The sequence below is a fragment of the Arachis stenosperma genome, chromosome 1 (genome assembly GCF_014773155.1).
Source record: "Arachis stenosperma cultivar V10309 chromosome 1, arast.V10309.gnm1.PFL2, whole genome shotgun sequence".
NCBI classification, from domain to species: Eukaryota; Viridiplantae; Streptophyta; class Magnoliopsida; order Fabales; family Fabaceae; genus Arachis; species Arachis stenosperma.
In genome coordinates, this window is record NC_080377.1 from 132,894,016 (window position 1) to 132,921,444 (window position 27,429).

General features: G+C 30.2%; 3 protein-coding genes across 3 annotated transcripts; 2 read left to right on the top strand and 1 right to left on the bottom strand.

Moving 5' to 3' along the window:
* Positions 1–1,445: 1,445 nt before the first annotated feature.
* Positions 1,446–3,951, bottom strand: LOC130935137 (protein FAR1-RELATED SEQUENCE 7-like). Its single transcript, XM_057864720.1, has 3 exons — positions 3,774–3,951; positions 3,609–3,687; positions 1,446–3,507 (listed from the first exon to the last, which is right to left on the bottom strand). The coding sequence occupies exons 1-3, from the start codon at positions 3,949–3,951 to the stop codon at positions 1,446–1,448; spliced, it is 2,319 nt and encodes a 772-aa protein (XP_057720703.1).
* A 1,147-nt stretch (positions 3,952–5,098) lies between these two features.
* On the top strand, positions 5,099–6,597 carry LOC130940029 (mitochondrial import receptor subunit TOM5 homolog). The gene is made up of 2 exons (XM_057868083.1): positions 5,099–5,298; positions 6,296–6,597. The coding sequence occupies exons 1-2, from the start codon at positions 5,212–5,214 to the stop codon at positions 6,371–6,373; spliced, it is 165 nt and encodes a 54-aa protein (XP_057724066.1). The 5' UTR covers positions 5,099–5,211; the 3' UTR covers positions 6,374–6,597.
* A 13,326-nt stretch (positions 6,598–19,923) lies between these two features.
* Positions 19,924–22,379, top strand: LOC130935147 (ninja-family protein AFP3-like). The gene is made up of 4 exons (XM_057864731.1): positions 19,924–19,963; positions 20,126–20,192; positions 20,339–20,636; positions 21,958–22,379. Exons 2-4 carry the CDS (start codon positions 20,187–20,189, stop codon positions 22,377–22,379), a joined length of 726 nt encoding a protein of 241 aa, XP_057720714.1. The 5' UTR covers positions 19,924–19,963; positions 20,126–20,186.
* Positions 22,380–27,429: the final 5,050 nt, after the last annotated feature.

Consider the following 27,429-nt stretch of genomic DNA (forward strand, 5'->3'; position numbering starts at 1 on the left):
CCATGATGTAGCTGTCACCGATGACGTGGACATTGGCGCTGCGGCCGTCTACCGTCTTGTAGCTGTTGAAAGCTTGTTGAACTTCAAGAAACAATTTCTCCTCAAAGATGTTTCATGTTTCAAGGGTGAATGTGACTATTGCTCCACGGCGATACGAACTCGACCCGCTCCTCCGGGGCACCATAGCGGATTTACCCATGGAGAGGGAGTGAAAGCCTTGGTTTCGCCGCCCCTATTTCATTAGTAGATCTGGCCACCTTTCTGCCCAATGCGTTGCACCCGAAGTTGATGCTACAATCGGTGAGCTTCTGCTAGTTTGTTGATCAGTTTGGGTGCATCGCCAACCGTTGTCGATGGAATTTTCGGTGAGACAAGCGAAGAATTGGTCTTTTGAGAAAAGCTCCTCTCTTGAAAGGGAAGCATTGATTTTCTTGCAAAATGCAAGGATTTAATTCCATGCAATATATGTAAAAAGGTTGAATTTTTTGGATTTGGCTCCTCTGAAGTTGTTTATTTACTTTAGAGAGAAAAGTAACGCAATATAAGCCATTGATAACATAAACGGTTTTGATCATCTTAAATAAATAAATAATAAATAAATACATTAAAAGAACCTTGAAAATCGTGCAAGCAGCAGTTTCCAAAACTGCGTGATTTTAATCTTTCATCTTTTTTGAATTCTGAATAATTTTTTAAAAAATTTAATAAAAAAATAAAATTAATTAATTTAAATTGGATCAAAAATAATTTTTTATTTTTTATTTTAATATAAAAAAATACTCATGTAAATGTACTAAATTTTTTTTAGATAAATGTACTCAATTTTTTTTATTTATACTTAAAATAAGAATCTAATTGAGAACAAACTAAAGAGTGTTTAGAATAACTAATGATGTGATGTTGGTTTAATAGATCTCTACTAAATTTATATTGATATACATTAAATTAATTTATTTATATTTTTATGTGTTTTTATATGTTTATGATGCTTGTTTCATGTCTAATGTTGTAGTTTAAATTTAAATATATGACTGGTTAAAAAAATATATTATCATCAGAATAGACAAATAATAAAAAATATAAACAAAACAATTATCTCAAATTTCTTAAAGTCATTCATTATAAATTCAAAAAAAAAAATTACAAAATTTAAATAAATAGTTTTTCATTCTATCATTTAATTATCTAAATTTGGTGTTGTAACTTCACTCCATTTGGTGTTGTAACTTGATTCCATGATTGAAGTGGCAAAATAGCTTGATTTTCAATATTTGAAGTGAAAATTTCAGCCTGCAATATAAACACTATTATAAGAAAAATAATAATACAGAGGAACTTCAATAAGTTTTAAAAATATTAAAAAAATGATAATAAGAAATGAAAAATATTACAAACCTCACAATTTTGGGTGGAATTTTTTTTGTTGACGCCATTCTCTTGTTTGATTATTTTTCAACCCAGCTCTTGAGTCTTTTTCTACCTTTTCGTCCTTCCTTCTTTTTCAATCCTTTCACATTTTCAAGTAATCTTTCTAACGCATCTTCATCTGAACAGCTATTAACCATTTCTTTTGCATTCAAAATATTTGAAACATCATCATCTTGATTGTGTCTACAAAAAGAATCTACCTTCTTATATGCCTCCTCTATAACTTGCTCAACAAAATTAGATGTTACTTCAAAATCTGATGATCGAGCAGCTAATTTGATTGCTTTGAAACATATATTCTTGTACCCTGCTGTAGCATCCGCTCTAGTATCACTTTGAACAACTTTTCCATCTGAGTCATGAACAATCATCTTTCTTACTTCTCTAGTCCATCTTTTCATAATGTATTGAGCCGGAATTTGCTTCACATCCCAAACATTTAAAACTTTTAAACAATGACAACATAAGAATTCCATTGTTTCGAACATTCCACAACTACAAGAAATAATTATATCTTTCACATTGCCGGATACAGTGTATTCTCCATCTTTATCAAAAATAGCAACTTGATATTCAGACATTTGATTGTTCTCTGTACGAGAAACAATATATGCAGCAGAACTCCAATCAAACTCATTTTGAAATAAATCAAATGCATTAGGAGTATATACATGTGCAGCATGCTTCAATAACGGCGAATAAATCATCTTAAGTCTAGGAAGCTTTTGTCTTGCATTGTATTCAGCTTGTAGCTCTTTGTATCGCTTGCCACCAACAGCTCGCTCAAACTGTTTGAGAAAATGTATTATGTCTAAATTTGACCGCATAAAATCTTTCAAATCACTGTTAAAACTTTCACTAAGTTGAGTACTTCGCATTCCAATAGTATACACCTTCTTCATATAGCAATGAGCCCATTTTTCCTTCCCTTTATAAATACTCTTCAACCAAGAATTGTCTTCCACTTTGTATCTTTGAAGCAATGCATCCCATGTCTCTTGAAATTGAAACTGATCTTCAGAATTATACATACAAGCTTTGAAATCTCTCAAGATAAAAGAACCATCTTTCAACTTATTCCCTAAATGTCGAATAGCATTTTGCATAATATGCCAGACATATAATCCATGATATGTTTCAGGCATTTTTTCTACCAAAGCACTTGCCATAGCAGGATCTTGATCAGTGAAAATAGTTTTAGGCTTTTTTTGCATGTGAGCTTCCAAAAATGATTCAAATAACCACATAAAAGATTCTTTTGATTCGTCATACAAAAGAGCAGCGCCAAATATTACTATTTCTCGATGGTGATTGAATCCACAAAAAACACCCAATGGTCTATTTTCTTTCTTTGTGCAGTATGTAGTGTCAAATGTGATTACATCACCAAAGATAGCATAATCAATAACCATTCTTGCATCAGCCCAAAAAATATTTGTTATTTTCTCTTTGTTATCTAACTGTATAGCATATTGAAATGAGGGATTATCAAGTAGTTGCCGATGAAAATACTCTAATAAACTACCTGCTTCACCATAGGCCAAGTCTCGCTTTCGTTTGCTTCGAAGATAGTTCTTTTGGTCTTGTTTGGTATATCCAAGGACATCTTTACCACCAGCTTGTAAACTTGTTAGTTCATGTGTTTCCTTTGGTCTTATGCCAGCTTCATCTGCCAAATCTATTTGCAATGCTTGTACTTCTGAAATCTTTCTTTGTGATGGCATCATATGACTGGTTTCCGGAATTTGCAAAATATGATTGTGATTTAACTCAAGGTCACAAATCACATATTTTTTAATATCTCGAGCAAACTTGAGTGACATTCTTACTTGACAACTTGTTCTAGTCTCGGCGCGAGGTTGCTTTGTTAAATGATCCCGTTTATCTGGTCTTCGTTGGCCTTCCTTTGCACAAACAAGTCTAAAACTACTTACAGAATTATCAAGCTTGCATTTATTTGCATACAATTGTCGAATATCAAAACCCATCATTCCACCATAACTTTTCCAGAAGTCTTTAGCTTCTAGTACTGTGTCAAATTTCATGCCTAATTTTGGTATTTTTTTTGCTATAATTGGCCTGAATAAAAATAAATAATAAAATTCTAAATATAATTGTTATAAACATACAAAAATAAGAGTACTAAAATAAGAGTACAAATATAATTGTTATAAACATACCTGGAAAAAGTAATTAATGTAGAATTGTGTTGTACAATTTGGGTTTTTTCTACGTTTTGAGAAATCAATTGACAATCTTCTGCAAATATAAAAAAATAATATATTGAGTAAAATATTATCAAATATATTGCGGTGAAATTTAAAATTATTCAATAAAAAAATTACCTTTCCATGGTGGTATCATTGTGATCATCAACTCATTTGTTTCTTCTGATAAATTTACCGTTTTAGTTTCAGGAAGTAACACCTCCATGTTTGGCTTGCTCGTCTCTATTGGGGACACCATCATCGTAGTATCCATAGATGGAACCAGTATACTTGTTTCACTTAATAATTCCGTCATCTGTGTAATTACCATTTTTTTGTTCAGTATCTACTAGCGTTTTCAATGTTTGTATGGTTCTCTTAATCATTTTTTAGTCAGGCATTCAGTTTTGCAGAAATTTAATTCTGTGCGCTATCTTTGTAAAGTGGCGCGTTTTTTTTTCTTTTTAGTTTTTTAATAGTTAACGTTTTAATTCTTTTAATGTATTTATTTATCATTTATTTATTTAAGGTGATCAAAACCGTTTATGTTATCAATGACTTAGATTGCAGTTACTTTTCTCTCTAAAGTAAATGAACAACTTCAGAGGAGGCAAATCTGAATTTTTTAGTGTCTGGATTATGAGAAAGCAGCTAAAAATTAAGTTTTTATAAATGCTGTTCTGGTTAAGCATAATATTGGCAATGTTGTTTATGTGTTGAGGTTGAATTGAGAAGGGGCTTATCTTTAAACTTGATGAACGACACTGCAATAGAGTCCGATTAGAATTTGAAGATTTAAAGCAGCTCTCAAAACGGCGCCATTTTTGGAGCACAAGAATCTAGTTGTCCTACACTTTAGCACCGTAATAAACAGCGTAGCTCCATTATGAATATGTGGGTGCCAGCTCAACCATCTCCGTTTGCTTTAGGAGAGATAAATGGACGGAGAAACATATCTGTCCTCAATTTGCAAACGTCAAAAATGTATTTGCAATTAAAATTTGTGAAAAACTTATTTGTCAATTTTAAAAAATCAGGAATTTATTTATTATTTTTTTAAAAAATTATTTTAAATAAAACATAACAAAAGAAAATTCAATTATGCATGTTAATATTTAATCAAAAAAATCTACAAAACATAATACCCACAGTACATCTAAATAGTTTTAGATAGGAGTTTGATTAGAAATAAATAACTGGATAAGGCTTTGATTTTTGTATTTCATGAATAATTTTGTTGACAACGTAATATTTTTATGGATGATTTTATGAATTTAGTTAAACTAATTATTTCATGTTGGAAAATTATGAAATTTGTTTTCAATAATAAGAACAAAATTTAAAGCATTTTCATCTTGGATTAGCAAAATCCTAATTTTATTACTTACCTCAACAAAATTTTTCAATAATAATAATAATAAAAGAAGTGCGGGTCGGTACATGTGCGTCACGTGCCAGTCAAGAACAAAAGAAAAGAAAAGGCATAGATGCCATTTTGCGGTCAAAACCCAGAACCCTAAACCTAATACCGATCAAATCATCTGGCACTCTCTCTTTCCCCTCTTCCATTTCTTCAATGGCGGACTCTTTGATTTCGGTTCAATACCTCAAAGATTTCGTCTGTTCTCAAATCAACGACGATGAAAAGTGGGCTTTCAATAAGGTTATCATCTAATTCCATTCTACATCACTCGATTTGATTAATTATGCTCCGTTTTTCGATTGAAACAGTGAATCGTTTTTCAAAATGTTTGCATATTTTTTGGGTAGCTATGAGAACCGTATGGTCCTTTTTTAATTATACCTAAACTGCGTGTAGAAAAGAGCTGAAAATTTGTTGCTTGTGATCTAAACCAATCGATGGCTCATGCTGTGTTTCATTATGAATCGGTGTTTTTTCTGCCTGGTTTATTAAGTGCTTCTGTTTTATAGTTTCAGCTCTTGATCAAAAGTTGAAGATCACTTTCTGTTTGTTGCCGTTTTTCTTTGAATCTTATATTATAATCTTTTCAATTTGTTAATGTTTCTTTCTTTGCCTTGTTCTGATGCCGAATTTCTTTGTTACTTTGATGTTTTAAGAACATTTGATTAGCCATGGCATTGCCATTAGTTTCATATTGAAAATTGGGTTTCCATGGTGTAAAAAGTTATTGGTTGTGGTATTCTTTAGTTTTGCTGTGAAGCTTTTATAATTGGCATAACTATTAGTTAATATTTGTTATTTGTCCAAGTTGCAGCATAGCTAAAAGAAGAAATATAATGATCAGGTAGTAGTAAGTAGTAATGTTTGGTGAATAGAGAGTTTGCAATTACTAAGTTAGTGCTTTGTCACATGTACCCTGTGTTCTTTATTTTAGAGGTACAAAAATGAACTTAAATTCGTTTGCGAGTACAAAATTTAGCTTAAAATTGTAGACAGTCTCACGTTCTTTCATTTCTGTCTCCTTTTCCAAACATGTTTATGTCCTAATATCTTTGTTGAATCTATCAGAAGACAAGATCCAAAAGCGATGAGGCATGACTTAGATATTTAAATTTTATGGGGAATATTCAATGGTTCTTTCGAGTTTACAGACATCGTCCTCCTAATTCATGTTGGTATCTTAATTTTCAACTTAGTTTTGAACGACAGCTGATTCTTTTTTGGTTTCCCTCTGCAGAAACTGCTGCGTGCTATGGGATTGTTTGCAGGATCAATAGTACTTATGAGAAATTATGGTGACCTTATGGCAATATAAGAAAGAAAATGAGTTCTCTGTAATAAGCTGCTACTATCTCTGGTCTCTGCTTAAACATTGAAAAGAGTAGTATTATTATCATTACGTAGGTTATCTCGCTGTAGTTTGAGAATGAGTATAATTAGTTTCAGGCATTTCATTAGCGATTTGATGCTAATGTAAGTGTACTTGCTCCTTTCTCCTTGTGCTCAAATATTTTGGATATGAAAGAACTATTTCTTGCATTCTGTGGTTTTTGGTGAACATCAAATTTGGATTAGATTGGATTCGATTAATTAACTTTTTCCATGAATCTAATACTTTGGTTTGTTTTGAGCCATATTAATGGGGAAATGAAAATGTTACTCCCAAATTGATAATGTCACTCTTTTTTAATTTTTTTTTCCTTCCAAAAATATCCAATGCCCTTATGGATATGACAAAAATATCAAAAAATATTAATATGACAAATAAGGATTAAAGATAATTATAGAAGATAAAAAAATATAGTGGATAAAATATTATATTGGTCTTCAATGTTTGGGTTAAATTCTGTTTTGGTTTTTAATATTTTAATCATCTTATTTTAGTCTCAAAAAATTTAAAATGACATTAATGTAATATTATTATTAACCCTTGCTTCAATAGGTAATGTACATGCCAGGCCAAAGGCTTTCTCACTCATTACTAGAGTGGAATCCATCCACAAACGAACAGCAAGGGTTAATAGTAGGACTACATTGATGTAATTTTTTTGAGATTAAAATAGAACGATTAAAGATGCGTGTTTTTAAATTAAAATAGAACGATTAAGGGTGCATTTAAATTTCAGTTTGTAAATGAGAGTTTTTTAAATTTTGTAAACTTGAGTTTTGTTAAAATTGAGTTGATATCAATGTAATTTATATTTGACAATTTGATATCAAAATTAATTATGACAAAACAAATATGTTACATAGAACTATATTTTGAATCATTACTCTTCATTTATTTTAATATTTTTTCTTTTTTTACTAAAATTATGTTATTTATAGATAAATAAAAAGAAGTCTTTAAAATAACATTAAAGCATATATATAAAAAATTTTGAGCTATTTTTTTTATTCTCTTTTGCAGTAAGAAGAGTAAAGTAGGTGAAAGAAGAATTAACTATAACAATAAATATTTTTTGGTAGTAAAACGGATAATATTGGTAAAAAGAATTAATTACAATCATAATTTTTTAATGGATTATTTTAACAGTTGGACTATACATTCAAACATTTTTGTATCCAAGTTCAACCAAACATGTTCAATATAAAAAAAATCCACTTTCATTAATGAGACGTGTGTTACACGCGCCGAAAACCCCCAAACGTTATCAATTTAATTCGCGTTAGAATATACAAAAACGTTCGTTCTTTCAACTCAAAACTACAACAAAGGAATTTCAAATCTCTTTCAAAATCTCTCAAAAATTGTTTAAATTCTCTATGGAAACTACTGCTGAATTGGGTGGAGCATTTGAATTCATCAACAAAAAACACACAAAAACAAGAACAATTATTCCCCAAGGTACTGAGAAAACTATTGTTATTATGTTCAATTAATTTCTCGCAAATCTCACGTTTTTTCTAGTTCGATTTAAGGTTTAGTGGATTGAGTTCGTTCTTTTAGTAGATTAAATTTCTCTGATTCCATTTTTCTTTTTCTTTTTCATAACTAGGGCATCGAATGAAACTAGTTGTTAGTTTATTGGTCCTGATAAATAATTCGATTCATTTTTTAGTTTAATTGAGTTTATTTACATCCAGAAATGAATTGAAATGTATTTTTCTTGATGATTGAATGTTTATGACTTTTTGTTCAAATTTGAACCAAATTCGGTTCATTTGTGAATTGAGTTAGGTTCACTTGATACTACTGTTAAGTATTTACCAAATTTGTTATTCCTTAAGATATTCAGTTTATTTCTTAGTTTAATTGAGTTCATTTGCATGCAAAAATGAATTGAAATGTGTTTTTCTTACTGATTGAATGTTTATGACTTTTTGTTCAAATCTGAACCAAATTCGGTTCATTTGTGAATTGAGTTAGGTTCACTTGATAATTGATATTACTGTTAAGTATTCACCAAATCTGAACCAAATTCGGTTTATTTGTAAATTGAGTGAGGTTCACCTGTTAAGTATTGACCAAATTTTTTCTTCTTTACAGCAAAAATGAAAAAGATGACCATCTCAAAAAAGGAAAAGTCACATTATAATGTAAGCATATACACATTAAATTAACTCTATTTTGGTATTATAAATATATCATAACATAATGTTTCAAATCCTTGCAGAAAATTCATGATCTGAGATGCTAAAAAAAAATCAATAGCTAGGGTGTTCAAAGAATTGAGTGTAGAAAAGAAAACTATTATTGAAAAAATGAAATTCGGTGCACTGGGACATATCCCAGAATTGAATATCTCTCACAAGCTCTTGAGAAAATTGATTCATTGCTTTGATCTCTATCATGGATGCTTGGACACTCTCTATGGCAAAATCTACATAACCCTTCCCAAGATAAAAGATGTATTGGGCATAAATTTTGGCAGTATTATACTTTTCATCTTTTACATTTGTATTTTTTTATTTTTTTATTATTTCTTAAGTAATTTCGGTTCATTCTTTAGTTTATTTGAGGTTCATTTGAATACAGAAAATAAACTGAGCAATTTTTACTAATCTGTTTATATTAAAATATTATAGGAGATCATTTTCCTAAAAAAGTTGCATACAACAAACTAAATGAGCAACAGAAGGAGATTGTTGATAACTTTAAAGGTGCTACTTTGGCATCTTTGACAAAATCTACGATTGATATGAGTGTTGAAAGAGAGGAAAACTTGCTAAAATTCAAGAGGACTTTCGTCGTCTTCGTCCAGAAATACTTCTTGTTGCCAACAACAGTAAGCACAATCTCCTCGGTCCATAATAAGCCGCCTGCCCTTCATGTAAAAACAGTCCGACAATGGAATTGAGCGTCTCATGTATTGAGCTTCCTGATCAAGGGGATCAAAGCCCAGAGTGCAGGAAAGAAACTTTCGATTGATGGCTGCGTCTTCGAGTTGATGTTAATATATTTCCATGAAACGAAGTTCCCTTATCCATAAGCAGATGACGCTCCCGAGCCACCATGGGTGGCATACTGGACACAGAGGAGGATGGTTGGCCGGATTGCTTTGGAAACAAGTAATGAAATGGTAAATAAAAAAATCATTTTCCTTGAAATTTTGATTCAGATGCTTCTAAATTATTGTGCTAACTAAATAAGTTTCTGTTTTAGGGGCTTGTGAAAAGAGCAGAATTGAGCACCAGGGGGGATAGAAGACAAGAAGGGAAAAAAGAAGGAAAAGAAGAAGAAAGAAAGAAAAAAAGAAAATTGTCATCTTGCATTCGTCTTCGGAAGATGAAAGTTTTTCTAAATTTGAGATACTTCTCACCATCGTTTATCGAAAACTATCTATTTATTTGAAGTTTTATATTATTATTTTAACAAAACGTTTTGTATGTGTTGCAATTGAAGAAGAAATGGAGAAAACACCGTCAAAGAAAAGAAAACAACCACAAAGAGTGGCGAAAAACAAACCAAAAAAAAAGGAAAATTATTCTGACGGATTCGAAAAGCAAAACTGAATCTGAAGACGAGTAAGATTCAGAAATGATTATTTTGTTGTTATAAATATATATATTCTATTTTTTAATTGAGTCTTTTTGACTGCTTGTTCAAATATAAAATAATTTCGGTTTATTTGTGAATTAATTGAGATTCACTTGATGATGTGACAAGTATTGATAATTTCGGTTCATTTCTACGTTTATTTGAGGTTCATTTGATTTAGTTTCACTTGGATTTGCTAAAAAGTGTTCATGTGTGCTTGTTAAGTTAGTTACAATTCTGATATTTGTCACCAGTATACATTCGATGTGTTTTTGTTGATGATAGACTCTATTTGACTGCTTGTTCAAATCTAAAATAATTTTGGGTCATTTATTTTTTAATTATGGTTCATCCTGATTTTAAATCTAAACTTATTGTATGAATTGTCAGAAGTGAACAAGTAGAGGGGACGAGTGCTGAGAAAAGAAAACAAAAAGAAAAAAGAATGAAGAGAAAAAATGACGGCGCTGAAAAAAATAAATGTTGCTTCGGATGACCGTGACTCGACAGACGCGTGATATGATTTATTGCAGGAGTAAGGTTGATTTTCTCAAGTTCTTTTTGTTTCTCTGTTTACTTTCCTAAAACCTCATGTAATTTGTTTGGATTTATTGAATAATATTTATTTTTTTTGTTAGACTGTCGACTATAAATTTGGACAGCGAAACCGAACCTGTGTTACAAACACAGACGAGCTTGGAACGGTCTGTAAATGCACCGAGCAATACCAAGTAATTCTTCTTAACTTTTATTTAATTTTTCTACTTTTAATTAAAATATCTTGGTTGATGATTTTAGTTTCGTGTCTTTTTTATTAGAAAAAATACCCCTAAATCCTCGGTTACAATTTTTAGAACAAAAAATTGCATGAAAAATAGAATTTACTTGAGGTTCAAATCTGAAGTAATTTCAGTTCATTTCTAGATTTAATTGAGGTTCCTTTGAATACAGAAATGAATTTGATGTGTTTGTAATTCTCTGCTTTTAATTGAGGTTCATTTCTTAGTATAATTAGAAAATCTTAGTGGATGATTTTAATTTCGTATCTTTTTTATTAGAAAAAATACCCTTTAAACCCCAGTAACAATTTTTAGAAGAAAAAAATGGCATGAAAAAAAATAGAGTTTACAACCTCCAACTATGTAAGTTCAAATACTTACGTTGGTCTTTTAAATTTAGGAAATAATTTTTGTTTAATTAAATACACGAAATTTTTGTTTAATTATCAATAGCACAACACCTGATCCTCAATAACAAATCCTTGCGGTTTGAGAAGAAATTCAGTCTCAACCTTTGGATATGTGAGCTTTTCAACTATTTTCCTATTCTAATGAATGTGCAGCTTTCAGTTTTAGAGTTCCTATTATAATCATTCAATATTAACTTCTTTCTAGTTTACCTTCATTAGATTTTCTATTGCAATGGCTCTTCCAATTTCTTTTGTGGAAGAGATAAAACAACAAAAGACCTTCACCTCTATACCTTTGGAAACTCAAACAGAAGAAGCTTCTGTTAATGAGTAAGTTGTACTTAAAATTATTTTTATTAGTTTTGATGGTATAAAATAATAATTTCGGTTCATTATTGAATACTTTTCTGTTTAATATAGTTGTCCTCCAAAACCACAATACCAAACTTGCGAAGAAACTTCTGCAAGGCAATCAGAGCAAGAAGCTCCATTGAATGTGTAAGTTTTACTTAAAATTCTTTTTATTAGTTTTGATGTTATATAATAATAATTTTGGTTCATTATCGAACACTTTTCTGTTTGACCCAACTATCCTTCGGAATTCCAACAACAAGTCTGTGAAGAAACTCTGACAAGGCAATCGGAGCAAGAAGCTCCTTTTAATGTGTAAGGTTAAATTAAAAAATTATTTTTATTAGTTTTGATAGTATATAATAATAATTTTGGTTCATTATTGAACACTTTTCTGTTTAATCTAGCTGCTCTTCGAAACCCAAACACCAAGCCTGCGAAGAAACTTTGACAAGGCAATCAGAGCAAGAAGCTCCTCTTAATGTGTAAGTTTTACTTAAAATTCTTTGTATTAGTTTTGATGTTATATCATAAGTTTTTTTATTATTACTTAAAACTTTCTTTTATCATCTTGCAGTTCTTCCTGTCCTCGGCATTGGGAAGATGATGCACCTTCCTTCAACCTTAGCATTAGTCCTCCGACCTCTCAATCAATAGTAACACAACTTGAATGTTGATAGAGGCGGTGATGGATGCCGGGATGACAGCAGCATTGCAATATGCTAAGAAAACAAGTGCAGAGCCGAATTTGAACACCCCTGAAGAGTACAAGATTCTAGTGAAAGAAAAAGAAATAATAGAGGAGATGAGGGAGAAATATTGTCAGTGGATGACACAAATAAAGGTTTACAAAGATGATACAACCAATGAGTTTGAAACGATATTCATGTTGGACCACAAAGCACATTTAGAGGGGGATAGATTTCACTTCTATTCTCTAAGATCCGGACAAGATGTAGAAAATACAGTAAACTCTTTGACTATTACATTAACATTAATGATTTTTCTAAAAAAATTTATTCCCATATATCTAATAAATTTTTGTCCTATAGGTGGTCTTTGCAATGTGTATACTTCTCAACAACAAAAAATGTCACAGATTTGATGAAGAAATATAATGTGTGCCGACAAATATTGTGGTAAGCCAACTTTTTTATTCCTAAAATAATTTTGGTTCATTTGAATTTAGAAATGAATTTGATGTGTTTTTGTTGATGATTGAGCTTTTTTGACTGCTAGTTCAAATCTGATATAATTTTGGTTCATTTCTTAGTTTAATTGAGGTTCATTTAAATCCAGAAATAAATTTGATGTGTTTTTGTTGATGATTGAGTCTTTATTTCTGCTTGTTCAAATATGAAGTAATTTTGGTTCATTCCTTAGTTTATTTGAGATTCATTTGAATCTAGAAATTAATTCGATGTGTTCTTGTTGATGATTGATCTTTTTTTACTGCTAGTTCAAATCTGATATAATTTCGGTTCATTTGTAATTTAACCGAGGTTCATTTGAATGCAGAAATGAATTCGGTGTATTTTTGTTGATAATTGAGTCTTTATTACTACTTATTCAAATCTAAAGTAATTTTGGTTTATTCCTTAGTTTATTTGAGGTTCATTTGAATCCAAAAATGAATTTGATGTGTTCTTGTTGACGATTGAGCTTTTTTAACTGCTAGTTCAAATCTGATATAATTTTAGTTCATTTGTGATTTAACTGAGGTTCATTTTGTAGAATTTAATATTGGGGAAGCATAAGGTCGACTAGTCATAGTAGCTAGAATCTCGATTTAACTCTTAAAATCTTCCGATATTACGATTTTAAATGAGTTTATCGATTTTACGAAATTTGTACTAAATCTGACGATTTTACGATTTAAATCTTGCTAAGATTTTACGTTTTACGTTTTTTATTTACTTTTTCGATTTCACGTAAAATCTCGATTTTCTCTACCTCGACGACTACATTGATTCAAAAATTAAGAAGGCCTACCGGATCAGTGAATTTAAGGACTTCTTGCCTTTTCTGGAAAAAAAAAATGGCATCTCATCCATTTGTAAGTTGTGATTTCTAAAACTTCTTTAATAAGTTTGTCGCTTTCTATCATTTAGACTGAAATATTTTATCTTTTTTTTTTCAAATTTCAGCTGTTTGCACCAGTTTGACATGGAGGCCATTGGTGATTGTGGATTGCTGATGTTAAGAAAAAGGTCTTTTGACCCCATCAGAAAAAAAGATACACCCGAAGAAAGAATAACTTTGAACAAATTTGTTGTAATTTATTTATATATTTTTGTTGTAAATTATCTCTTATTTCTAGTCATTATTAATCACTCATTATGCCTGATTGAGCATTGTTTGTGGACTTAGTTTTCTTCAATTATTACTGAATTGAAGTATACTTTTTGTATTCTTTTCAAGGTTTAATAATATCCCAGATGAGGGTCTATTCTGGGACAGAGCCTTTGATGGTGGACAACGAAGAGGGCATTGAAGCACCGTATGTTACGATCAGCGGTCAACGAATAAAGTAAAATCTTTCTTTGTTATAGTGCTATTATTAATATGCTGTGTCTCCTATTAATCATATTTTATTTTTTATTTCTTTCTTAGTTATGATTGCAGGATATATGTGATGAAATGGCTGAAAACAAGTGATCTTGCAAAGATAAAAAATAGGAAATATAAATGTAAAAACTAAAAACAGGTAAGTAATTTCTAAATTAACAAATTTCGGTTTATTTCTTATTTAATTTAGGTTTAATTTAAGTAATTTCTTTCAATTGAATTATAGGAAGAAATAGATTTTTTCAGTCAGGAGTATGGTCCAACCATTCTCTTAAACAAGATAAATAAATTGAGAAACAAAACCATTGAGGCATCTGAAGTGATAAGACTTCCAAAGTCATCCGCTGCCCTCCCAAGCCCTTTTTGTGAGTTCTCATCTGGGGATATAGAAAGTAAATAGGTTATAGGTTCAATCTTTGACTCATGTAAGGAATTGTAATTAACACTAATTTGTAAAGAATTGTAAATGTTAATGTATATATTTAAAAATATTTTCTTTAATTTCTTTTATTTGTCGAAATTTTCTGAGCTGTATTGAATGAATCTAGGTTCATAGTGAATGAATTCAATATATCTATCAAACCTCAAGAGCGCCAAAAACACAAATGAATCGAAATTATTACACGCAATGAACCGAAAAAAATGTATACATGACTATTCGATTTCAGAAACACCTAAACTATTTGCCATAACACAATTGCATAAGCTAATATGAAAAATAAAAAAATGACTATTCAATAAAACATAATAGAAATCAGAAATTTACCCTCATTATATGACTAAAACCCAAATGAACCGAAATTTAGTCATACATGAATCAAAATTTATATTAATAAAAATCGAAACTTCTATAATACTCTCCGGGATAATTCATATCCTATACATTATAAAGGCTGGAGCTTGATTGAATCATTGATCCACCATCTAAAAGGTTCAACTGCAAAAAAGAAAATAAATCATATATTAGCAAAATGCACAAATGAATTTTTTCCTAATCAAAAGCAAATCAATGTTATCCACTTAGAGTCAGCTTTTTCTTTTTCTTTGTTGCATTTGCGATATTTTTTTCATATTTGATCCTAATATGTTGTTGGGACGTCCTCTTGTTCTAACACGTGAGAAGCTTTGAAGGTTGTTAACATCACTCAACGTAGCGTCTTCGTGAGATAACGAATATTTACCTTTACTTTTTGCTTGATATTCTTGCATCTCAGCCATGACATTATAAAAAGTTAGGTACAGAATTCCAGTCAACTCCTTAAATTTTGACGTAAATTCACAAATATTACGTGAGCGAAATACCAAATCGTCAAATCTCTTGCTTCTCGGCTCTAATAGAGGCTCGTCTTGGCTGTTCTTGATATGTGTGTGCCTCATCTTTATGTTCTTACTCTAGCATTCCAATATATATTTTGGTGTCATTTTATCTACTCGTTCAAAACTTAAGACATTCAGAGAATGACGACATAGTATACCCCTTGACTCAAACAACAAGCACTATCACTTTACTTCGCGTGATATTGCGTCGTATGTAACAACAAACTTGTTAAATATTGAGTTAGAAACTTGCTCTACAACTTCATGCCGTAAAACCTAGAGTGAAATTCGTTGATCTTGTGATGCAATTCACCTTTCCTCTTAATTGTGTTTGAACTTTCCTGAACTTCTTGTGAGTATACACGTGCTAAAATTGAGCCTTTATTGGTAATTTTGTTGCACACGGTATCACGGTGTAAAAATCTACAGTATCAAATTCTCTCTCTTTGCTCTCTGCTTCCTAGGCAATTATCATATTGCTTTACATATTGAATCAAAGAGCTATTGCGTGTGATAAACTTGTTAAAAAAAAGTATGCATCATTTCGCTCTTTTGTGTGCTTCTCATCTCGGCTCAAAAATAGTGATCAAGATAAATTGGAATCCATAAATGACATTTTTGGTAGAGTGTTTAGCTTCAAGGTTAAGCTCAAAAAAGAAGTTTTGATTATTCTCTTTCATTCTTAATAAGTACTTTCCAAATTCTTTGGCATCATCTTGTTCGAAAATATTCCATACTTCCCTTATAATGTAATTTCTCAATTTTTTTCAATAAAACTTAGTTCGCGATGACTGCCCGCTGCTGCTACAAATGACTGATACGTTCTACTCGGTCTGATTCTGGCTTCTTCATTGTTTTCATGGTACGACGCATAAATATGCTTAGCTCCCTGTGTTGTTTAAGCATCTCTGCTTGATCTGGATAGTAAGGGTGTGAATGATTCAGAACAACTTTAGAAATTATCCAAAGACCAACTTCCTTCAATATATGTACGAAAATTCTGGCTGGACAGTTTATTCCTGCTGAAGGGTTTGTCTTCAGAGTTGGAGATATCTTGGATTTTCACTTTTCCTCTCTACTACATGTAATTAGTTGATGCTTAATCTCATCTCTCTTCCGAGTGGTGTTCCTTATTTTCGTAGAAAAACTAGTAAGTTTGGAATAATCTTTGTAGAACTTTCCAGCTTCTTTCAGTGTCTTGGAAGTCATCCCAATCTTTGGGATAAATTGTTCATCAACAACACACCTGGACTGTAAAATGAACTGAAATATTGTCATAATAACACCATTGTATAATAACCAATGAACCAAAATATGTGCATTCTGTAAATTTAGAAAGTCCTGCATTTATTATCAGTTTGCATTCCATTGCATTCAATTCAAAATTGTTGAAAAATGAACCGAAATGTTTTCATAAAAAATCATTGTCTAACAATAAATGAACTAAAATTTGTCCATTATATAAATTCAAATTCAAAAACACCTGCGTCTAGAATGAACCGAAAATATTATCAAAATGAAACCATTGTATAATACCAAATAAACCGAAAATTGTGTTTATAAACAACATTGGATTTAGCGATTCCATTCCATTCCATTCAATTCAAAATTATTGAATAATCCAAATCTCGTCCACTTAATTCGATTAAGAAGAATAATCTAAATCGCTTTCATTCAACTGATTTGCACTTGAATCATTCTTTGTTTTGATACGCTATTCAAATGCAATGCAGATCGAAATCTGAAAACGAAAAAAAAATCAGAGAAACCAGGGCAGAGAAAAACGAAGAGAAGCTTTATGTTGAAGAAGAGAAGCTCTACGTTGAGGACGAAGAACAAAGAAAAGCTCTATATTAAAGAGGTTTACATTAAAAAGTGGCGAATGCGTGAACCAAAAATAATTTAATTGACTTGATTAAGAAAATTACATGAATACAGAGCATTATTGTTATTTTGAACACAAAATTTGGTTGAACGTTGGTTTGAGAGCAAAAACTCATTCACGTTCACTAAATATATAAGTGACAAACAAAACTTGACCAATGTTTAAATACATGACATGGAAATAAACAAACAGTAAAATATTAGGGATCCAAATAGTGGAGAGAAATATAGTATTTTATTATCAATTTGGGAGTGACATTATTAATTTTTTATTAACGATACCTTAATACCTTTTCATAGGAAGGGTTATCTGGAAGGAAATGCTTGTGGCTTGTGACCGTAATTAGCTGCGTGCTTTTGCTCTAACATTGTGTGCTTAGCTTTTTTTTTTTTTGGACTTGAGACTCATTTTTAAACTCCGAGTAAGCGTCCTTCATTTTACTATGGAATTTTTCTATTCTGACTTAATTTGTGTCATAGTTTTTTAAAAAGGGGGAAATGAAAAATTGTGCCTTTGTTGAATAAAACTAGGAACTCCAAAGTCCAAACACCACCTTTGACCTATGGCGATGGCGATGAAATCAGCTCAAGAAAAAAAGAATACGAAAAGGATAGTTTATTCTATTTTAAGTTTTTAAGGTTGTACAGAAATTCTTATTTATCATGGGTTTTACATCAATATCAAGTTTGAACGACCCCTTCATTTTAGTTGATCGGTTGCAATTTCTTAATGTGTTAGTTTAAACATTTGGCGATACATGTAAAGAAATGATAAGTAGTAATATAGGGAGCAACTTTAGATATCATTAGCAGATAAAGCGCGGTATTTATTAATTGACTAAAATTAATATTCAAAACATGAGAACAGGTCCTCGTTGCTTGCTTATTGAAGATAGATCGTATGAGAATAAGAACAGAATCCATCGGGAACACGTGTGTAATAGGAATATGGATATGAAATGAGTAGTTAATAACTAAGTCCATCACATCAAAAACACGAGTCTCGCCAATTAGCAATTACATGTAACCATAGAGCAAATGGAAGATCTTTTTCAACATATTCTCATCCACCAAACAAATTTGTCCTCACTTCAGTGTAGCGTCACTTAGTTACCTTCCACCACCAACAACAATAATATTAACTCTCTTCTATCTTACTAAAAATAAAAAAAATTTTGGTACACAAATATTCTACATTAATACAAAATTTGAAAAATAATTATACCCAAATGATTACAATAAAAAATATTATCTATACATAAAAAAATTAATTATTATATATTTATATATAAATATATTATTTAATTTGTTTTTATATTATTTTATATTTTAATATATATTTTATACGAATATTTAATTTAATACTTAATTTATAATAAATATTTAATACAATTAGATCAAATAGATATTAATAATTAACAAAAATTGTATTTATTATCATATTAATAAAGTCAAATTTAATTAAAAGATTAAAAATTTATCATCTTAACTAATTTTTCATTAACATAGCTGCATTAATAGTACGAGGGCAATTAAGATTTATAATAAAATAGAATATTTACTTAATAATTTTTTTTTGGTGACTATATTTACTTAATAATTTAATTTTATATATAGAGTACTTACTTATTTAAAATATTTATATAGAATATTTTGTACATAAAGTACTTATTTAGTAATTTAATTTTTTCACTATATTAAAAATATATTATCTTACTAAATACATATCATTTGCCAAAATTTAAAAACTTAGGTTTTATATTTTTATCTCATAATTTCAATATATAGTTTTTTAGTAGATTTTATATTTTTTAAAAAAACTTAATACTATATTTCAATTTAGACTTCAAAATTTACTATAGTAATTTGTGTTAGTCCTTAAATCTTGTATGGCTGCTCCCAACATTCTTAATAAAACGACAATAATAAATTTAACTTAAAAAATTTAGAACTTTAATAGAAGTAATCAAACTTTTAAAAGCACTAATAGATTTTGGTCACATAAAATTTGAGGACAAATTTAAATCACAGTAAAATAATGTACCAAATTAATATGTGGTTAATAAAAATTAGTTCAACAATTAATATAAGATACCATTACAAATCTTAAAATTTAATTTGAGTACATTAAAATTTTAAGAATTAAATTGAATTTAATATAAAATTTCAGAAATTAAACTAAATATTAACACCCACAATTTATATTAAAAACAAAAAAATAAAATTATAACTATTTTATTTTTAGAACAGTCTGATGATTTTAGTATTCATACAGTTTAAATAAGTAAATTACTTTTATCTTATTTAATCTTACATGAACACAGCGATTTTAATATTGTTAGAGCAATTACGTGGCAACCCCACAAAGAGGCACGTAATCAATATATGTCGTAGCCTTCTTTCTCTATTAATCTCCACGTGTATAGTTTAACTATGCGTTGTCAACATTCTACACTGTTCTTTAACTGCATGCATCGAAAAAGAGAACTTTCTAACTCTGTTCTTTCTTATCTTATTCAAATTTTCTTCATGCACCACTTGCACTTGTATTTTTGCTTGTTTGTTTTTTCAACTTTTGTTGTTCTTTGTTTCATCTTCAAATCCTTCGTTCAAAGGTAAACTTCAGAGTTAAGCTTTCTAAGCCTTGTACAATTTATTTAATTTAATTTCTCTTATTCCTACAATTTTCATTTTTCAAAATTTTAGTTGCAAAAGATTTTTGTCTCGTCATATTATTTGTTTGAATAATAACCCTTATTTATCTATGTTGTTTTTAGAAAAAGAAAATTTTCAAAGTCATTGTTCTGTTCAAGGATTTCACCTTTCTCTTGGATATCAATGGAGGTAAGCTAACAAATGTTTCTTTCTTTACTAAGGTTGATTTTTATTAATATTACTATTATTTGTGTAAAGGGATTATTTGGTAGCACATTAACAAACAAAAAAAACAGAAGATTAACCTAACTTTAAAACTGTCATCATGTGGCCAGATTAAAGAAAAAAAATGGATGAAAAGGTCATCATCAACATCATCAATAATCTATATTGAAGAAAATGAGAGGAAAGAGAAGGATTCCTTTGTTCCATGGTTGGAGAGGTCTTGGTCAATGCCATCAGAGGCTGTGATGATGAAGTGTAGAGACATGTGCAGGACTGCCAAAATATTACTCCTCCACGAGCAGAACAGGCGTGGGGCCGCCGCACCCAGTGTTTTGCCGTCGTCAGCTCATGTCATTGACCGTGTCAAGAAGCTGCTTGCGGCTCCTAATGGGGATTCAAAGCATGAGGGTAACTCTTTTTTCTTGCTTTTTTATTATTTGTTTCCTTCTCTTGGTTGTTTAATGTTAAGTTTAAATTTTGTATTACAGATAAAAATAGAAATTTCTTTAAAGTTAGAAAAAAAGTGTTATATACCTACATAGTTTAGGACAATAGACAACATCCGTAAATTAATATATAGTAATAATTTTATATTATGTGGCATTAAAAGCTGCATTTTAGTAATACCTCACCTATCTTGTAGAGTATTTATAGTACATGATACAATTATACGAAGTAAATCGTTTTGAAGAGAAATGTTAGAGTACAATTATAGCGAAATAAATCATTTTAAAGAAAAATGTTAGAAGACCATCACAATTTGTTGTTTTTGACCTGCCATCGATTTAAATTTAATTTAGTAAACTAATAACATACTTTAATTGACACTTAATGGTAAAAAATAATAAATTCTGATGTCTTTTAACATTTTTTTAGTTACATCAGCTGTATTTTTTTATATGAAAAGTATAGGATACCAACATATTATCTGTCAATTTATTACCAACAATGATTAATTATTATATTTTAAACACATATATAAAGAGACACATCTAAAAAATATATCTATAAAGACACTTCTATTAAATACAGTCATAAAAAAGACATTTTTATTAGACACATCCACAAGCACACTCCCATTAAACACAGTTATAAATAAGAGTTGGCAGATGTTGACAGAAATGATGTTGGTAACATAGCGGAATTGTTTTTTATAAGTAAAAATTATATTTAAGATTTTTCTGTGATTTAGAATATAAAATTAATGTTATAAATAAAGTTAATGTTAACATGACCGTTTGTCTAATGATAATATCTAAGTTTTTGCTTATACCACACTTTCTTTCATTTTAGTAGCTTGCTAATAGCGAACATTATGTTACAACTTACCATTATAATTGGTCTAGTCCAATTAGCCAGAATAGAAGCATGCATGGGATGAAATCATGTTTTGTCTGGAAAAAAATTAACAATTAAAACATCTTTGTATAATATCATTGAAGTACAAAGTACTCATCCAAATTATATTAAATGACAATAAATTTGGTAACCAATTTTTAGTATGAAAATATCATTAACATTTTTCATGGTATATTTTATTTTTTACTGTATAAATATGACTACGCATGTAATAGATAGTTTACATCGATTGTTATTGAATTTTGTGATAACCGTTTCTCTCCTTTCTTTTGTCCATTCTTCTCTCCAAATCTCCTTATTCGGTTATTTCATTGCTTACTTATGATACACACTACTTACATTGATGAGATTCTTGTTTTTCATACTAAAGTAGGAGAATCTAGTTCCAAAATAAAGACATCACCAACAGGTATTAAAGGATATGATCCCAAGAAATCATCAAAACAACCAACTCTTCAGAAAATGTCTTCTTCAGCCAAAAGGCTTAAGGCAAAGAAGAATCGATCATCGTGCGTCAAAGGTGATAATAACAAAGGTGATAATAACAAAAATAATAATGATGATGCAATGGAGATTCTGAGACATATTCCAAGTGTGAGTACAAGAGGAGATGGGCCAAGTGGGAAGAGAATAGAAGGGATACTGTACAAGTATAACAGAGGACAAGTGTGTATTGTGTGTGTCTGCCATGGAAAATTTCTCACTCCATCAGAGTTTGTCATGCATGCTGGTGGAAGCCAAGTAGACAATCCCATGAAACACATCACTGTCTCTTCTAATAACTCGATCTAACAAGGAATTATGCTCCTTGTTTTCTCAGTCACCTCTTTTGTATACTATAAGAGTAAGCACAAAAACTGAACTTTTGTTAGTTTTTGAATCTACTTATTTTGTCTTTTTCATGGAATCAGTACTTGTTTTTGAATCTACTTGTTTTGTCTTTTACATGGAATCAGTGCTTTTCTCAATACAAATTTTTCTGCCATTAAATGGGATCTAAGATAAGAAAGATATGGAATGTGTCTTATGTTAATAAGAGGTGTGTGTCAGATGGATCTACAAATTATAAGTATACAAACTTGTTCTTTTTACAATTGTTTTATTCATGTTTGAAAAATGGTGTGCAAGAAAATCTTTATCAAATATTATTTTTTTTCCTAGTTGTGGACAATTTAAGATTTTTTTTTCTCTTTCTAGTTTGACAAGGTGAGCAAAGATTTCATTGGTAAGAGAAAGTTTGCGTTGATTATAATTTGAGAAATGGGTTTATTCAAGTCAAAATAAAATTTGATTCTTAGTTACCTAATTTTAGTTAGTCTATTTAAATGCTAGATATTAAAATTGTATTAACTTTCAAATAAATATGGAATTGATATAATCTTGGTGGTTTTATAAATAACTAATGCATTAATAGGCATTATAATGAGATTATTAATTTTTTATTTATTAGATATAATTTTTTTAGAAAAGTATTAGAGGGTTATCAATCTAATGTTTTTAATTTGCTAATTTAATAATATATTGTCTATAATTTGCTAATTTAATAATATATTGTCTATACTTTTAAACATTGTTAGTCAAAAATAATAAATTTTATTAGTCTTTTAACATTTTTCATATCTATAACTTTGATGTATTTTTAGTGTAAAATATTTTACATGTGCGTCCAATCACATAACGTCATATCAGTAAAAATAATCTAGTGAATGGCTATTCAAAAAAAGGTTGTGATTGTACGATTGTATAAAATATTTTACACTATCAGTGTATGAAAATAAAACTATATATATTGGTCAATTCTGTGGTGGTCAAATTTGCGATGACCAATGGTGTTTAGGAGTTGACTTCCCAATGAACAGATGATTGACATATGGTTATAGTGATTGGAATAGATTATGGTATTAGAAGAGTGAACACCTAATTTAGTTTCTATCCATTTTAAATTAGGATAAGGTGATTTCTGTCCAAAAAAAAAAAAAAAACTCACGCCGGCCTCTGTTTCTATGTAGTAGTTATTGATGTTGATGTGTACATTTATTCAGAATGAAATGCCACGTTGGATTAAGAGAAATGAACAGGGTCGATTTATACCATTGCCTCTTCCAAAAAAGACATTGTTTTTGGATTAAAGAAGAACCAAAACTTAATTTGGATGACAAACTCTAAATTTCTTTACACCTCTAACCTCTCCCCACTCACTCGTATTCAAAACAACAAGAGACAAGCTCTAGGGTGTCATGATTGGGAGTGGAGAACGTTGTTCATCCTCGAATTTCTGAATTGGAGGTGATAATTTGACTTGCAGCATGAACTTTAGTGAGAATGTTCGAACTCGGAGGAAGAAGAGATGAGTCTTCCCAAGTGCTATTACAGGTCTCATGCTATTCTACTCATGATTGGGACCAAAAATAATCTAAATAGGTTATTCTTTCGTTGCCCTTACTTCAACAAACATTTATGGTATTAATGTTTTGGTTGTTTCAATTATGTATTCACTATTAGTCTCACAAAGTTAATTCAAATTGTAGACTACAGAAATTTATTGCTCATTCTTTGTATGACTAGATGATTATGTTTCTTCGTTTACTGAGTATGCTATGAAGACAATCTCAAAGGGACATTGTCGCAGAAGCATAATCGATTTGAAGGCCTAGGTGATACGGTAGATGATAAAGTGAAAGAACTAAAGGATAGGTTGATTGAATTAGAGAATTAATTGGAGAAGAGTAGATTAAAAATAGCTAAAAGTATATGCTTGAGTTTAAATTGTAGTGTTTTTACATTTTATAGTGGAATTGTAGTTGCCTGCTTATTCAAGACAATTTTGTAAGAAACTTGATGAGTAATTTTAGTTTATCCAAGAATTTTGTGTCCTATGATAAAATAATGTGTTTTAACACTCTTGAAATTAAATAAAAATGAATTATTGTTAATGTTAAGAGTTTCTTTCCTGAATTTAATTTAAATTGTGGAGCAAATATTTGTACATATAGCATGGATTCAACTAATTTCATATAAAGCATAGAAGTTTATATATTATATTCATACTGATACTTAACAAGCAATTTATCTATTCATAGTTCAGATAGCATAGCAAGGACAGCAACATGGCCCTAAATAAAAAAACTAATCTGTATGTTGGAACTATTTTATCACTTTAAGTCTTAAAGATGCAAATTAAACAATCAAAATACCAAAATAACAATTCACATTTCTATAATTCTATTAGCATAAATCTGTATTTTTTGGAGTTGTCATACCAACTATTGGTCCAGTGCATTGGTTTTGTGAGTTGTGAGGCCTCAGTTTCAGAGCTTGTAAAGGTTGAGATTTGAATCATAAAGTTGGCTTTGGTACTGGTACGGGTAGGGGCACAATACATAGAGCTGTTGGCCTAACAATCTGGTATTTTTTTTTAAATGGTTTAGGATTTTCACTGGAATTTTCTCCTGCAGTCTGTTACAAGTTTACTAAATTAATTAACTAAATATTTCTATGGAATTGATATGTAACAATATACAGCATAAATAGATTTTATTTAAAAAAAATAAAAAATGACTTTCTTAGCTTGGGGTGCAGATTGTGACAATGAAATTTTTTCACTCTGAGTTTGGGCCATTGCTCCAACTCTCATAAACTTTTTAGGAAATTTTTTCTTGGCTTTTCTTGTCTTGGTCTATGACAAATTAATGAGTTATTAAGAGAACGCAACAAAATAATATAACATTTATTCTTATACATTGGACTCACCACAGAATCTAATATTGTCTCTCCTCCAGTGGCATTTTCATTGACATTGGTGGTGCTGTCACCTTTTTGTGCTTACTTAGTGACAAAAAAATGCACAATTAAGCCCTCATCTAAACTTATTTAGGACATATAAATTCCTCAATATTTTATTTTTTGGACAATTTGATTCCTAACCCAAAAACATTATAGTAAAGAATTGTACTTGATAAGTGTTTATTGTTGGAGTGGTTGATGAATTCTAATTTGTTGTCCTCTTTTGCACTCTTCTTCTCTTTTTAGTCATGGGCTTCCAATTAAGATCTTGTGGTGTATTTGTGCATTCCTTGTAGTAATAGTGTTTTTAGCCATACTTAGAGCAAGTAATAATGAATGTCTTCTTTGTCTTGGTTGTGCTCATCTCTCTCTCAATTGGGTTAGCTCTTCTCTTCAACTTGGGTATAATGATCAACTCTATTGATTGTGAAAGACAGTAGCCTTGGAACATCAGTAGGTGTTCAGTACTCTTCATTGTTGACAGGTTTAATGCAATATAAATATGTTGATTTGATAGCATCTATAGTTAGCAACTTATGGACAAAGTCCTCAGCTTTAAGACCTATTTTAGTCAATACTGCAACTGCATGTCTACATGACATTCCTGTTGGGTCCAATTTAATTTAATCAGAATCAGACATTGGACAATTAGCAACAAACTAGTAATTATAAAACCAAACTTACCAGTTAATTGCCAATATTGCATGTGGATGTCCTCTCCTGAGGGTTAACACTAACCTTATGATTTTGGGAATGCACTTCAAAAAGGACTCTTTGTAAGTCACTGACAAGAACTGAACGTCGATTCGAAATTTCACAAAATAACTTCGTTGCAAGTATAGTTCTGAACCAATAATTATTTTTCAATAAAAGTGTAATTTTGTTTGTCACAATACAAACCAATAAAAATTGGGAGTTTTAAGTTTCGAGTCGTCTCCTTCGGACCATGCAAATTAGGTACACATTCTCGGTTGTAAAATATGGAGGTTTTGAAGCATAGAACGGAAAAATTAAAAGAACTAAAGAATAAATAAACAACAATGAAGCAAAAGACAATTAGTGCAAATTAAAAGAAAGCAAGATCAAAACTAGTGACAATGCACTAATGGTATAAAAGAGCATTGACTTGGGAATGAGAATTAAGAATCTTATCATCGTCATAACCACAACTATGACAATTATGATGAGTTAATCTCACTTCGTCAATCCCTAACATCGAGGAGTAAATCAAGCAAGCATACTTGACCTTAATCTATAAGTCCTAGCTAACTTACTAATTAATTTAGTAAGAAGCTAGCATCAATGGAAACAAGAATCAACTAACAACCAAAGAATTACCACTAAATGTTGGACATTATGACTCTAGTATCCTAGGAACTCATTTCCCAAGTCAAGGTGTGAAAATCTACTCAAAATCTATAGTTGGCATTTTCACAAACACCTTGTGGACATAAAAACAAAACATGGTGTTGAGTTATGTATATACTAATTTTAAATTAATGATGACAAATATTATTTTATTAGGTTAAACACCCAATTATCTTTTGATTGTGTTTGATTAGTATTACAGGCTAAAGAAATAAAATAGAGTAGCCCAAATCAAATGAAACAAAGAAACAGAAGTTGCTAAAACTAAGCCCAAAAAGAAAATAACAAAGAAATCACATGGGCTGAGAGGTAAGGGAAGAAAATCCAGCCCAAGTTGCATCATTCAAGTGGAAGCCTTCCAAAGCCATCATTCACGAGTTCACTTTGGTTAGAAACATGAAGAAAGAGAAGAAAACTACTTCTTGGTTCATTCACCAGAGAAGAAAGAAAGAGAAAGGTAGATCACAAAAGCAAATGTCTAATCACCCAAATCAAAACGTGCTAAGCTTAGTCAGAAGTTAAAAGTGATTTATTTTTTATTTGCATGCAATTTATTTTCTTCACTCCTTCTCCAACTCTCTGCGACACCATTTTGGGATAACTGGAGAAAGAAATTTCTAATCTATGCTGCTGTAAATCAATGGTTCACAAAGTTACTTGGAGGCAAAGCACATTCTTAATGGTATGGATT